The sequence below is a fragment of the Micropterus dolomieu genome, linkage group LG09 (genome assembly GCF_021292245.1).
Source record: "Micropterus dolomieu isolate WLL.071019.BEF.003 ecotype Adirondacks linkage group LG09, ASM2129224v1, whole genome shotgun sequence".
NCBI lineage: Eukaryota > Metazoa > Chordata > Actinopteri > Centrarchiformes > Centrarchidae > Micropterus > Micropterus dolomieu.
The window spans coordinates 7,649,565-7,665,210 of NC_060158.1; the positions used below are offsets into that span (position 1 = coordinate 7,649,565).

Sequence of the window (15,646 nt, forward strand, 5' to 3'; positions counted from 1 at the left end):
GCTCCAGAGCCAGAAAACCTGCAGGAAGTGATAGGAGGAGAGAGGAGAGGGACGAGAAAGCACAAGACTACCAGAAAGGGGAGAAGTTGTGTTAGTAACATGCAATAATGGGATAAGGTTGCATAAAGAGGGAGAGAAAGTAGAGGAGAGAGGAGCTCAGTGCATCATGGGAAATCCCCCGGCAGTCTAGGCCTATAGCAGCATAACTAAGGGATGGTTCAGGACTCACCTGAGCCAGCCCTAACTATAAGCTTTATCAAAGAGGAAAGTCTTAAGCCTACTCTTAAATGTGGAGATGGTGTCTGCCTCCTGAACCCAAACTGGAACCTGGTTCCACAGGAGAGGAGCTTGATAGCTGAACGCTCTGGCTCCTAGTCTACTTTTGGAGACTCTAGGAACCACAAGTAACCCTGCATTCTGGGAGCGCAGTGCTCTGGTGGGGTAGTAAGGTACTATGAGCTCTTTAAGATAAGTTAGTTTTGTTAGTATTGTTTCTACACAGCACAGGCTGCCACACAGGCAATTTCTTCAAAACGAGATAAATTTTAAACTCTAACTTTAAGAAATGAAGTGAAATTAAACATGATCTCAACACTTGTTTATGAAACTGTAAAGTTTGCATGTAACACATTTGCAAATGTAACACCTTTGCAAATTAAGCCTTTCAGATATCATCACAATTACACTGAGTCGAGAATAAAAAGGCTTGTAGATTCTGAATTTGAGAGAGAAAGAGAGACTTCCAGCATTTTTCTTTTTTTTTACACAACAGACCTCTGACTCATTTGCATTGAAAGCGATGGGCTTTGTTGGGACTCCTCCCCAGAGCAGGGTGAAAGTCTTCATGTTGCTTCTCCCCTTTGTAACCTCCGCAACAGAAACATTGGTGTCTGGGCCAAAAACCTCATAGTGCAGAGGTTTGAAATCCCCTGCAGTCAAAAAAAGAAAGATGAACTGAATTGTTTGCACTTGGCTGCTAAAATAAATATAATGAACAGATAATACAGCTGAATCTGCAGGACTTTCATTTTAGGTTTTGAAGTTAGTTTGCACATGAATGAAGTGTAACAACCACACTCTTCACAAACTCAACAGAACCCAATGTTTCTGTCTCCTCATACCTCTGTCAGAATTGAATGTGACTGTGTAGTGAGACACTTGACTGTCGCCCTGTTTGGTGACCTGGACTGTGTCAGGTTTGATGGACCAGAGGTTGTTCAAGGCTGCGCCCACCTCATCTGCTGAGGCACTAACAGAGATCGGTCCTAGAGAAGAAAAAGACAAAGCTGATATATGATAAACTGTAGTTACATTAGATCAGATCAAGAGGTTTAGTTTTTTGTGGCTAAAATGCATAAAGTCATGGCACATTAAGATAATGAATGTACACGATACAAATACACCACATAAATTGAAGAATAATAAAGATGCATCTGAGCCTCTATGCTCCTTTAGATTAGAGTTTAGGTTTAGGGATTTAAATTTTCTTTTGTGGCTACTAAACTTACATGCACTTTTGGGAAATGAATGTGCAAGATACATATGCATACAAATGTCCAGTGTTAAAGACATCACCAGTTGTTGCGTCTCCGTAGCCCAGGCTGAAGGTGCTCCCACAAATATTGCTGGCACAGCTGCTGCTGACAGTAACAGTCTGGACCTCTTTGACCCTGGTGATATTACTGGGCCAGGATTCAAAGGTTACCACCTGGATAACAGTGACAATAAGGAATGGTGAGGTACAGAAGCAATAAAGAGGTGGGCACTGAACCAACATCTTCCCTCAACCCGCTACATTGACTTCTACGTCACTTGGTGATTTACATTCTCTCAAATGACTTTTGACAAACCCTGGAGAACAGATCTGAGTTAAACAGAAGGTGAAGAGAACATTAGTGTTAGCAAAACTTATTTTATTCTAACAGCAAGAAAACATACTTTTCCACCAAAGAAAAGCTGCATCCTTTGCTTAAAATCATGCTTTAAATGCAGTACGGTGTGGCTGTGTGCTGTGACCTTTTTATATACAGTCTATGGCTGTGACTACACACATCTCTACATCCAAAAAATGGAACTACAAAGCTCCTCTCCTGTGGAACCGGGTTCCAGTTTGGGTTCAGGAGGCAGACACCATCTCCACATTTAAGAGTAGGTTTAAGACTTTCCTCTTTGATAAAACTTATAGTTAGGGCTGGCTCAGGTGAGTCCTTAACCATCCCTTAGTTATGCTGCTATAGGCCTAGACTGCCAGGGGACTTCACATGATGTACTGAGCTCCTCTCTCCTCCTGTCTCTCTCCTTCTGTATGCAACTTTATCCCATTAATGCATGTTACTACCTCAACTACTTCCCTTAGTAGTCTTGTTCCTCTCTCCTCCTATAATTTCCTGCAAGTTTTTTTGGCTCTGGAGCTGTGGAGTTTGGATCTGTGGTTACGTGTCGCTGCTGCCCTCTTGTTCCTGCTCAACACCCTTTGCTACAATGATATCTCTTATTATTATTATCATCATTAACATTACTATAAAGTGCTGCTCACAGCCACTTCAGTGGGAAACATCCTGGAGCAGTAAAATAGTCCAAAATAGAGCATGTTTGTGCCTCAGTTTTACATTCCAAAACTCTACCAGTTCTGTTACCATTCTGTAACAAACTTTCTACAATTTGCAGTGCAAGAGTTCACATCTCTGCTTACTTGTTCCTCATCGAACACATCATATTCAGCCACGATATTTTGAACCTCATTTAGAGCATCGTTTGTCTGGTCTTCTGTAAAGGGACTCTCCTCTTGAAACAAGGCAAGATTGACAGTAGCTTGACCACCATATTGTTGATGCAGAATTTCCAAGTAGTATCTGTAGAAAAAAACATTGTTTTAAAATTATTTTAAAAGGAAACTAGCTTCACGACTACAATGAACATGAGCACTATGAATTAATTATTTCTAGTTTTTAAGAGCTAACTAGATTCATGTACTTACGGTTTTCCTTTCTCTAGAGCCAGAACTTTAGACTTTTGTGATTCCAGTTGCTTGTAATCTGAGACATAATATGGCTGGTATGCAACTTTAACCTGAAGTGGAGGTTTTGAAACAAACAATAAATAAAATAATACACAGGCCTACAAGATCTAAGTTTCTTAGGTTATCTTTAAATATTTCAAGTGAAACTTTGCATGCTTTATTTTGGTTTAGTACACTCAGATGATAACAGTGGGTGTGATTATTTCTGAACATCACTGTCTGTTCATACCATATATTCTGGGCGACTTGAGTTGCTGAGGTATAGATCACATCGGTCGTCACAGTGAAGGTAAATAGTGTAGTTGGCGCTGGCTGGAGGAACAAAGAAGCCTCTGTATCGTGAGCTGAAATAATTAAATGGAACAGCAAAGACTTGAGGCATGGAGTCAATCCACTGTGTCCAGTATCCATTTGTGCTGGTTTTGTAACTGCGAATGTCAGTCAGGTAACGTGGATTTGTGTTGTTCCACACCTCCATCTTCAAGCCTCTTCCACCTGGGTTTGCAAATAAATGATGGTGTATAAAAATTAGAGCTGAAACTATTAGTTGACTAAAAACTAATTCGACCACAAGAAAATTAAACAGCAACTATGATCATCTCTCTCTTTCTTTTTTTTTTAGAGCAAAAATACGAAACATTCATTGGTTCCAGGTGCTCAACTGTACTGTACTGTACTGTAACTTGCTGCTTTTCTTATAAATATTTTTATTTTATTTTAATAATTGATATTTTGTATGATGTAGAGGATCAAACCAATGTCTGTATCTACGGTTGACATCAGTTCTCTTGAGAGGTATTTTGTATGATTAAACCGATGTCTATATCTACTGGTGACATCATTTCTGTGAGGTATTTTGTATGATGCATGATCAAACTGATGTCTGTTTCTACTGCCGACGTCATTTCTGTGAGGTATTTTGTATGATGTATGATCAAACCGATGTCTGTTTCTACTGTTTTCGTCAGTTCTGTGAGAGGTGATGTATGATCAAAAATATGTGCTTTGTCACAATCTGATAACAGATGATCTTGTTGCAGTACACAACACATGAGAGTCTTGAACTGTAACAAGTGATGAAATTTGATTATCATCTTCTGTCAACAGGTTTGTTGACAAGCATGCTTTAAATTCTTCCAGTGATCAACGTGCCATCTGACGTTAAAACACATAAAACAAAACACAAAAAAAATAAGACAAAAGGACACGGATCCGGCTAAAGAAGCAAGTAGTTCCAACTGAATTAGCCTCCAAACCCTTTTCTAAATAATTGGAATCAGCCCATCTGGATGCAAAACTGTCTGCAAGTGGTTGCAGGGGGAGGACATGAAAGCCTGTTTGCCCATTTCAGAGCGAACCTTAAGGACAGACAGTAAAAGGGGTGTGATTTGAGTGTAAACATTAGTTACTAGTTTTAGGTGAGATATACCCCAAAAGGTAAGAGGGGAGCAGACCAAGAATGGACTTATAAATAAATATATACCAGTTGGTGAATCTGCGCAAGGCCACTGAACTTCTAAAAAGAAGAAGAAGGAGGTGTGTTCTCACCAGGGTAGCCAGTCATGTTGTTGTTCATCTCCTGCATGGCAGTCCTGCACATAATTCTGTCATCAGACACACTTTGGATTTCACAAGGTAGACCTGAGGACAAATCAAGTGTCAAGTGAGTTAAGGTCCTATTCAAGCTCACAATAACACAAAAGCAAAACAGCACAGGCTCCATGTGCAGGAATAGTTAACTGCAAAGTGAAAATGTACTCATTACTTGCTCACCTCCTTGTCAGCTAACTATGCTGAAACGTTGTAGGTCTGAACTTTATATGACTTATGAAGAAGTGTTGAAAATGGAGTGATTTAAAATCTATGAAAAATGTAGCTGCAAGCGGCAATGACCTGGATCCAAGGTGGTCACGAAAATTGCAACATTTTACATTTTCAGAGAGGAAGCCCAGACGCAGAGGACAGATTAAAGTGATGAAATAATTTGGACTTGAAGTCAAGCCTTTATTCTGGTAATTGAAGAAACCCAAACTTGATTATTACAACATCACCTTGGGGTAAATGAGTGTGATTTTATGGGCCTGAGCAGTGGGTGAAATTTGCAACCCACCTGCCAAATTTTGTGTTTCCATGTTTTAGGGTTTTTGCTGCACAAACACTTTTTAGCAGAGAAAAATAATCAGACGTTTTCACAGGGTCTAAGTAGAACAGGAATACTGTACAAATTACAGCAAGATATTGAATAACACTGCGGACTCACAAGTTTGACCGATCCGAAAACCTTTCAAAACACTTGATATCTGCCATCTAAAGAATGTCTGTTAATTTTTATAGCATTTGAATGACTTGTGTATTTGAATGACTTGAAAGACTTGTGGAAATATAGAAGTTAATTGATTTAGCATATTCTGAAAAATATAGACTGACATACTTCTGATTTGACCATAGGTTTTAGTGAGGCAAAGTTTTGTCACACATCAGTAGATGTGCTGACTGAAATTCAGTTCTCTAGGATGTATGAGTGATTTTCTAAGATTTTTTGAAGTTTGGAATGAGATATGTCGAGAAATTTACATTTGTTGTAATAAGCCACATCCACTTTAAACAATAATTACCAAATTTTGTACGAATTATGAGGTATAAACTTTCCCCACGTGTGGCGCCCCCTAGTGGAAGAATATCTCCGGACTGTTGAGCAAAGCTTGGAGCGAGGATCTGAACAGATGCTTTAAGTTTGGTTACAATAGCTCAAGCCCACTTTGATTTACGAATATTTATGTAAAATTGTACGTAAAGACACAAAAGTAAACATTTATGAAAAAAAAGAAAAAGTCCGACTATGTTTTGAACGGATAGCGGCGGTGCAGGGCAGGTGGCAGAGTAGTGGGGGAAGGAGATTACGTTCCGTAATCTTTACCCATTACCACTGACGGCAACGTTGGCCTGCACGATAGCTCTAAAAGTTGCTCTGTGAATCATCAGTTTTAGACTGGCTAGTTAGCGTGATTTTTTCCCATTTCTCTCTGTGTTTTTAAGATTTGCGTGATTGATTTTGTTTGTTTCCTCATGAAGCATTTACATTTATTTATTAATTTAGCTGACGGTTTTATCCAAAGCAACTTATAAATGCTATACATGTCAGAGGTCACACGCCTCTGGAGCAACTAGGGGTGTCTTGCTCAGGGGGGTCAGATGGGTCACAGCAGGGAATTGAACCCAGATCTCTCACACCAAAGGCACGTGTCTTATCCAGGTCACCACCCTAGAAGCGCTTTGAGCTGCAATTTCTGTTATGAAAGGTGTTACACAAATAATGTTTAACAAAAGTTTTTAAAAAGTTTATATAATAAAAGATCAACTATATGAATACTTGGACTATGTGTACTTTTGTGGACGGTTTATTTTAATTTCTGTTTAACCAAATCAATCGATCTAAGATCATCATCATCATCATCAAGGATACTAAGGACAGTACCCACCCCAGCCACTGCCTGTCCACACTGCTGACTCCTGGGAAGAGATATAGAAGTTTCTGCTGCCACACCACCAGACTGCAGAGCAGCTTTTCCTCCCAAGCCATCAGACTCTTAGGGGGCTTTCACACCTACCTCACTTGGTCCGGACTTTCTGACTCTTCAGTTTGGTCTGAACCAAAAATACAGGTGTGAAACCTCTCCCAGACCACAGTCCAGACCAAACAGATGATATTTGGTCCGACGAAAAGAGGTAGTCTCGGTCCGGATCGAACTGAACCATGGTTCGGTTCGTTTCTGGTGTGAAAGCATTTTTTTTATGGTTCGGACTTTGAGACTATTTACAGGAAGTTCGGTGGTTGACGTGTAAACCAGAAACAAACAAATGCACGGGAAATGCACTGAAATAAGGACACAATTATAAATCTCCCGTGACAGATCATCTTTCCAAGAGAGGGACACTATAGAAGCAAACTGCCACCCATCTCTTTGGTCTCTCCTCAAACAGAGGTGCAGAAAGATTGCTTGCTGTCTTCTCCTCCTTTCATGTCAGCGACGTTTTAACGTTCGCACAACGAGGACATTTAATTGCGAATTTGAACGAGCCTTCAGTATAGTTGGTGAAGCAGGTAGTAATGCCATAATAATAACAATATAGTGGCAAATATGCGTTCATTTTTTATTCATTCAGTCTTGTTAAAGATACCCCCTGAACTGTTTAATAAACCAATCAATGTCAAGTATTGGAAGACGCAGCCCACGTAGATGATGACGACAGGACGCAAGTCTGTCATGTAAAGTTCTTTAGTAAAATTGCAGTGTGAAACTCAATCAGAACTAACCGAATGTATCAAAATGCATCAAAATATGAACTTTAGTTAGTACCTTGGTGCGGACTTTCAGATGTGAAAGCCCCCTTAAACTCTAATTCACCCTCAGCACTGCAGTGATGACTTACAGTAGGCTACCTGTTTTCATCTTTTTGTAGTATTTTGTAATTACTTTATTTTACTTTACTTCTTACTATGTTTATTGCTAGGCCTATGCACCATAATAAAAAAACAAACATGTATTGCAACTTAAAGTCAAAAGCATGTTAAACGACTCTTGAAGTCTAATGAATGACAGGACCAGCTTGTTTTGTCATGGTCTGCTGCATTACAAAGCCTTTGGAAAAGTCTTTCCTCTACTGTACGATCTCTCTATGATGTTCTGTTGTTTGTTGTGTCTTAAAATATGCTCACATTCTCTTGTGTTGATTAGGCTTATCACCATTGACTGACAGGGCTTACTAGAGTTTTGTTTTGTGGAGACGCACCACATTCTCAAGCTAACCTCTTTTCACTGTTGTCATGGCATTAGAAACTGACTATAGCTGGGAAGCGTAGGCCTAAGTTTCCAGTCTGGTGGTGGTGATTACCTCCAACGAGAACACGTGCTGGGTGATCGGTTTCATCAAAGAAGCGCCCTTGGACAGTCAACAGGGTTCCACCCATGATGCTTCCCCTGGATGGGGAGACTCCTGTCACCTCTGAACAAAAGACAATGACAAACAATTAAATGTAATAAGAACAAAAACTACAGAGAGAACATTTATAAATACTAATTTTATTGTGGGCAAATGTCTTTCTGTGTAACGTACCTGCAAAGGTCTGAAACATGGAGAGCTTGCCCGAAGCTGAAACCCGGAACAGTTTCTTGTCTGCTAAACTCCTGATTTTAAAGAAAGGAATGACTAATATTGTAGTTGTTCATAAATGAATACTGCTGTTGATTGAAACAATTTTTCACGATTTAAGAGTCAAATCTTCAGGAGTTTCCAGCTTATATCAATGCATTTTCCAATGCAATTTTTTTTTTCCTAACTGCACTTTCAAATGTTGAATAAAGCCAGTGGTTAAAGGTATTTCTTAGTATGAAGTCATTATACACAATATACATTATACAATAATTTACCTTCCAAAATCATTATCAAGTATGTAAGTCAAGTTGTGATGACCTGTGGGAAACAAACCATAATTTTAGGACTGTTTATAAAGTTTCAAAATGTATCACATCACGTCATTGTTGCTAAGTCTGACAAACTGTCTATTACTGCACTCCCCGGAGAAATATTGTCAAATTAGTTGGAAAAAGCGATCTCAGAAAGAAGCAGACAGCTTTGCAGTTGCATTATACATTTGAAGGTAGTATTCAGGCTGTCAAACTGACTCAAACGGACGTGAAAACAATTAAAGATGGAAGCTAAAGCCTACAGATCACACAGTACAAGTGAACCCCCGCATCCGCCGACGATTGAGACAACGATATGAACGATCAACACTGTTCCTGTAATGATGGGTAGGCCTCTATCCATTATTACAATCATTAAAAAGCAGAACAGTAGGGCTTTATTACGTTCCATTGAGAAGGAAGTTAGCTAGCATTAGCTAACTAACATTACAACAATCTACAGCCAACATTTTTCTGGATTTATTTTAGGTTTTGGAAAGAGAATAAATCGTACTTCTCCTGTCAACCTCTCTGTGTAGCAACTGTAACTAAGTGCCCCAGGAACAGCGTTTGACCATATCTTGGAAAAATACAGCCAAAAAAAGCTAGAAAATGACTCTTGTTACATTAGAATCAATGGAGCGCATCCATGTCGGACTTCAGTTAGAGCGAGTCCTATACTGCTGTGATTGGCCAGCTGTGTATTCGGGGCGCGGCTTAGCGAAGGGTCAATTGGATACAACACCAGTGAAGCTGTCTTTTCAGTGTTTATCTTCTGCCACCATAGACGACCCAGGGTTAGGGTTACAATTTTGGATTTATTTACGCACTTTTATTAAACATTTATTGAAAGTTTTAGAATTTTTTACATGTTTATTTACAGCAGTAACTGTTGAAATATATATTGTAATATGCAGTATATTAACTTATTGTCAGAAATCAAAATCAGACGTTGAGCACCCCCATATCGCCTAAATGGCATGATCCTTGTTTCGCCACGAAGCTTCGACTGAAGCCTCAAATGTACTCAGGAGCGGTCACAGACAGCTGCGGCACCCGCGGACGCGGAATTCTTCTGTTTATACTTTCTACTGCAGTCGCGGAAAGTATAATCCTTGCCTAAGAAATTGACTGTCGAATCAGGCTCCGGCCATCAAAGCATAAGTGATTGATATATACAGTATATTAAGAGAAGCTTTTGTGAACAAAACCATCTTACCAACATATGTCCCCGTCATTTTGCAGCTCATGTAACCCCAAGTTGAGTATATAGAGTCCAGTCGCAGGTTATATCTATATATAAAAAAACATTCTATACTGTAAAATATACCAAATCAATTTTATTAGTATTTTACATAGATTAAATTTATTGTATTTTTCATCACTCAAAACATTTCTCCGCAGCTGTGAGAAATATCTGAACTTAAGTTGATACATTTATTGATTGCATTGATATTTATTGAGTGCATTTTATTGTGATTTCATTTCTAAACACAATCTACATCTAAACAAGCTACTCACAGTTCATCTGACTCTGGTTTAAGCAGCTCGCATGGCATCCCTCCCATGTAGGCTCTGCAATAAACAAGCAACATTTTAATGTTTAAATGAAATTGGTAGTTGTGTTAAAACATTTAGGTTGAGATAATTTCAGCTGTTTTCAATGCAAATGAACACCTTCAAAGAATTTTATTCAGACTAGTTTTTCGGCTTTTATTAATGGGTCAATCGCCATACAGCAAAAAAATATAATTTAATGTTTGAACATTTTAACATACATCTATGTTTTATTTTATTCTTTTACCTCAGAAATCTGACATTGTAACCATTGGAGCTCTTGTCAGTGTTGCTTCCATACACATCAGAGAAGATCTGTCCACGCAGTGTCACCAAGGTACCTATAGTGATTTTGAAATGGTGTAACTATAAAGTTGAAACTGCACTCATTAGAATCACTACATGCTGTCGAGTGTACCTGGGGGGCCACTGACTGGACTCAGAGAGCTGATAGTTGGCGTGCGATACGTGCGAGTCTGGGGAGAGTTACAGCAAGAATGGAAAAAGACTGTTATTAACTTAAACCAAACAGTGAGACAAATCCAAATGCTTGACTGCAGACTCAAATAAGTTGTAAATTACGGAGTCTGTGGTGCATTAGCTGCAAACTTACATAGATGCTGCATTGGTATGGTTTGTATGCGCCCCTACATATATTGCTGTCAGGAATGGGAACACCGTCCACATTAACGTGGACCACATACTGATCACTTGGCATGGCTCTGTGATGGACAAATCAATTTAGATGGTCATATGCATGAAGAGACACATACACCTAGAAGACGAGTATAAATTAAGTGTATTTTCAAAAATGTTTCCATGGCCAGGTAGCTACCTGGTGTAACACGTGATCTTGTTGCCGTGTGTTGAGTCCCTCTCCACATCACAGGGGACTGACAGGGTGTCAGACACAAGTGTCACACGGTTGCCAAATGTGTCGTCGATTGGATTCAGCTGGAACTGTCGCTCCTGGGCAAAACCTGGAATACAAAAAATAATCACTCATGGATGACAAAAGGTTGATCCTACTGAAGGAAATCATTTAGCAACATGAAAACAGGTGAAACTTTAGCAGGAATCCCAAAGGTGTTGAATTTTGTCACAGTTTAGAAACAAATAATACCTAGTAATTGATTAGGTCTGTAACAAGAATTAAGCATCATAATTTTGGATTAAACATTGCCATGAAAAAAAAACTGTTTTATTTGAGGATTAAATCTCTTACCAGATCCTGATATGGTAAGTCGTGTGGCTCCATTGATGCTTCCCAGATTTGGAGATAGGTAGTCAATGCGCTGAGCACCTGAAAAATATATAAAACATTAGGCTACAATGTGTCTAGTGCTTGAAGTAGGAAATATGTCATTATTATGTCAATATCCCAGACTCCCCAGTCAGATGTTGTCTGTGTGTTGGCTGGTATATATTTGTGTATAAATGTATTAATATAAGAGTATAAAATTAAATTAAAAAGTATCATGTTAGTGGTCCTGCGATGGACTGGCGACCTGTCCAGGGTATACACCGCCTTTCGCCCGATGTCAGCTGGGATTGGCTCCAGCCCCACGTGACCCTGTACGCAGGATAAGCGGTTGACGTTGGATGTATGGAGTATCATGTTAGTATAATGTTAATACATTCATAGGTTACACTTTGTCTGGATAGTTTCCTACTGATAGAGCATTTGCAACATTTAAACAGCTGATTAGTTGAGTTTCATGCATTTTAACTGATTTAAAAAATTAAAACGTTTTCTATTACCCCGATGTAGTAAACTTTGATTATTTAGTGTATTAATTATCAATTCAGATAATAATATAGCCTACTACATAGCTTACCACTAGTATAAAATTGTTTCCAGTTGGTAAACAGTAGTGTCCTTTTTGAGGGTTGTTTATTATAATATTGTGCAAGAAAAATGGTCTACAGTGGTAGTCTCTCATTTGTTAATGCTAAGTAGTAATATGTCAATAATCATAACCGTTGTAACATTTCGAAAAATTTGCTGTAGTGCGTCAACCTTTTATGTCCTGTCCCATCCAGGCTGTGATTGGTCGGTTTACGAAAAGTTAAAGTGACTAGCAACTTCTTCACAAGGCTGTATGAATGGCACGCGAACTTTGTCACAACCGAATAAGATTAGCGGGCACAGATGCGTTGCGGAGTGCGCAGAGAAACTGATGTCTGGTATTGATTTCAAGCTGAAATCTCTGCCTTGAAAAAGATCGATAGGGGCCTGAAGTTGCCCTCATGTCCAGCTTCTCCTCTGCTGACAGCCTCAGTTCGGTGGTAGCGCAAAGTTCAACCTGGAAAGCACACGGTGTGTGTGTGTGTGTGTCAGTGGTGGATAGTATTATTATAGTATTCCTTTACTTAATTTTACATCCGTCAAAAATGCCCTTAATTTGCATTAAGAAAGAAAAAGAATTAGCCTACTTCAGTTCCAATAGGGGCCTTTACATTTCTCTGCTCGGGAACCTAATAGGCTATAAATAAATAAATAAAAATGATGCTAAATGCGAAAATCTTGTGCAGATGTGTAACACAGATTCAAGTGATGTTGGTTAAAAGATAACACCAGTTTGTTATCAATAAACGTAGCCTACAGATAGATAGATAGAAGAGGCAGGAAGTAACGAATTACAATTACTCACCTTAGGCTACTGTAATTGAGTAGTTATTTTTCAATGTAGCCTAAAGTTGTTTTTTTAAATCAGTAATTTTACTTAGGCTAGGCCTGTATGTTTTGTTTAAAGAAGGCTACTGCGCTACATTTTCAATCACATCCGTTGGGCCTACTGAGTAAAAAAGGTGCAAGGATAAAGTCTCGACCACTTTGGCTTCAAGTGCAACATCTTCATCAGGCAGTGTAAGCTGTGAAAAAATGCTGTATTAAGTTACTGCTGCTAATGCAAACTGAACATTTCCTGCTGCTGCAGCTTCACATTAAAAGCATTTAGCCTAACTGGCGAAAGACAAGTTGACTTTTATTTTGGAGTAGTCACAGGAAATGCAATCTGTTTATCAGTGACAGCGCTGACCGCTGTTACACATCAAAAATGAGTCTACACAAGACAACCGTCATTTTCAACAGTTTTCTGACAGCGGACCAGTTTGAAATATTGCAGTGAGTAGCCTGCAACAGTCAGGACCAGACACAGTGAGCTGTCAGATAAAGAGCTTCATGCGATAGGCTGCACACCTGCACCTTCTCAGCCAGGTAACCAACTCCTTTCACTTTCCTGTAGGCAGATTCATGTTGTGTGCCGCATAAAGTCAGATCATGACTGTTCACAGAATTATGGAAAATACCAATAGGCCTAACTGCCCGACAATATTTTGTTTAGCTTCCCCAGATAATAGCGTTGTACAATTCCATCGGTGGTTAAAAGTTTTCATAGTTTGGCAAGATGCTGTGCTCCAAACTGACAGCGGTGCATGAGAACATGGTGGGCATTAGCAACTTGCTGGTAACTAGTTATTTATTATAGGACGCTTATGATATCCCGATAAATTACCACAATGTAAGGGATATGACTTCATTTATAGCCTACAGTCCAGTGTTTCCTGTTTTCCCCATCCAGTGCGGCCCGCCAGCGTCTAACCTGTCCTGCCACAGTTTCTTAATGAAGCGAAACATTCTCAAACTTCTCATTATAACAAAATATGTCATAGTTTTTATCCATTGATTTGGCAAAGTATCTGTCAAACAAAAAAATTAAAGCGCCATATGGCTTTGTTCCGTAATCAAATCGCAAAAGACTGTTATTTAATTAAATAAGTAGCCTAAAATACATAAATAAGGTATTAAATCAGTATAAATAAGTAAGTTTATGAGGTTAAAAAAGTAACTAAGTAGCCTAACTTTTACTCTTAGTAAATTTTAAATGAGTTACTTTTAGGCTAGATTTTTATAATGGTAATTTTACTTGTAGCCTACTGTAAAAGTTCATCAAAGTAATCGTAGACTACTTTTACTTAAGTAGTAAAGTACTCTTTCCACATCTGAAGTCTACAGGAGCACAGGCAGCGAAATTCCAGTGATGCAATTTAATAAAATTTAGCCTACATTGGCAGATTCTCAATGGAGCCTGAAAACAGATCACTCACACCTGTTTTTATCAGATTTCTAGACCAAAAAGCTCAATTTAAACAAATGCAGATTTTTATAACCTTTTATTATTAATGTACTGTACATTACACCGGTTACTTACTGCAGCAGCACCAAAGCATGAGGAGGAGAGGTGCTGGCTTAAACAGGGACTCCATCCTGGAGATTTGCCAGATTTCCCTGAAGTGTCCCTTCAGCCTGCTTTAATTACTGGCGTGGCTGTTGGGAAAAGATACATTTAAAAACATTAATATAACAGCAAAAGTGCTGTTATTAGAATAAGAATAAATTAGGTAATTAAACGAATTAGTGATTAAACCCTCCACGATTATTAGCCTATAGAATTATGAGATTGAAAAGATTTACAATTCAAATTACAATGGAATTTAATAATGAACACAGCCCACCTGTTGAAAATGTAGTTTCCTAGTTAAATGTAGCAGGTGAGAGAGACACTGATACAGGAGAGTGCACCTTTTTATTAGGCTTCTCAGTGCACGCCTTTCACCTGAAGCTGTGAGGAGGAGACTGTTCAGATCATCCCATCCTGGTTTCAGTGCATTTAGGGCGTGTCAGAATCCACTTTTGATATTTAAACAGCGGAAAAAACACACTAACATCTACCACAAAGTTTGCAGGAGTTCTCAAATTTTTTTTGTGCATCATCACGTCTTGTGACCCTAGTGTATCATCACGCCCTTAATCTGAGCCCTGCTAAAAGCTTCCAGTAATCATAAATATGCACTTCAATTGTCAAATTTCATAATGTTGCTTTAGGGAAGGGTATGAGTCTGAATAGTGGTGAGAGTAGTGTGGCTGTGAAGGATTCAACTCTTGGAACGCCAATATTTCCCATTAAGGTCAAAATCCTCTGAATGTGACCAAGTTGTTCATTTCTATGACATTCAGACCAGGATGTCCCACTAAATAGTCTGTTCTAATGTGTTGGCAAAACCAGGTACTGACAGCTATCATGTAACAACCATACACAGGCGCATGCACACTGCCCTCACTTCAAACTTAAAAACTCTGTCTAAAAGAATAAATACCCCTGTCACTCTCAGACAAATTATTTCCATGAAGTTGGAAACACTGAAAAGAGAAACACAAATCTTTAGATAAAGACAGTAAAAGTATGTGGATGATTATCAAAGAAGTAGAAATTGTCTATAACCATCAACACTACCCTGCTAATAAAATGTAGAAACATTTTCATCTTTCTTTCTTAAAAATGCACAATTTTATGAGTAAGAGAACTACATTAACTAATGTAATAACGAAACACGCAGAAATAACATTGAACGTATTTAACCAAACGTATTTTTGTCTTCTTATGTAACATCCTAAAGAACCGAAGAGCCTCACAGCCATGTATGAAAGGGAGACAATGGTCTACTCTTACACACATCACTCCTCATGCATCTGTCTGCATTGTTGGGGTTCAAATATGAGAAATCATTAACAGAGCAAACAGGTCTTCAGCATTGATAAATA

The 15,646-nt window shown here is 38.8% G+C and overlaps 1 protein-coding gene across 1 annotated transcript in view; it reads right to left on the reverse strand.

Moving 5' to 3' along the window:
• pkhd1l1.1 (PKHD1 like 1, tandem duplicate 1) overlaps positions 1-14,310 on the reverse strand; it is a 70,883-nt gene extending 56,573 nt beyond the window's left edge. Inside the window, exons 1-18 of the mRNA XM_046059101.1 lie at positions 14,256-14,310; positions 11,267-11,344; positions 10,877-11,021; positions 10,655-10,763; positions 10,460-10,517; positions 10,289-10,382; positions 10,006-10,059; positions 9,704-9,777; positions 8,449-8,491; positions 8,135-8,205; positions 7,913-8,023; positions 4,568-4,660; positions 3,249-3,514; positions 2,978-3,069; positions 2,693-2,852; positions 1,576-1,708; positions 1,122-1,265; positions 596-929 (exon numbers count right to left, since the gene is read on the reverse strand). Coding sequence (XP_045915057.1) covers positions 596-929; positions 1,122-1,265; positions 1,576-1,708; positions 2,693-2,852; positions 2,978-3,069; positions 3,249-3,514; positions 4,568-4,660; positions 7,913-8,023; positions 8,135-8,205; positions 8,449-8,491; positions 9,704-9,777; positions 10,006-10,059; positions 10,289-10,382; positions 10,460-10,517; positions 10,655-10,763; positions 10,877-11,021; positions 11,267-11,344; positions 14,256-14,310 — 2,114 coding nt within the window. The remainder of the gene's footprint in view (positions 1-595; positions 930-1,121; positions 1,266-1,575; positions 1,709-2,692; positions 2,853-2,977; positions 3,070-3,248; positions 3,515-4,567; positions 4,661-7,912; positions 8,024-8,134; positions 8,206-8,448; positions 8,492-9,703; positions 9,778-10,005; positions 10,060-10,288; positions 10,383-10,459; positions 10,518-10,654; positions 10,764-10,876; positions 11,022-11,266; positions 11,345-14,255) is intronic.
• Between the last annotated feature and the right edge of the window lie 1,336 nt (positions 14,311-15,646).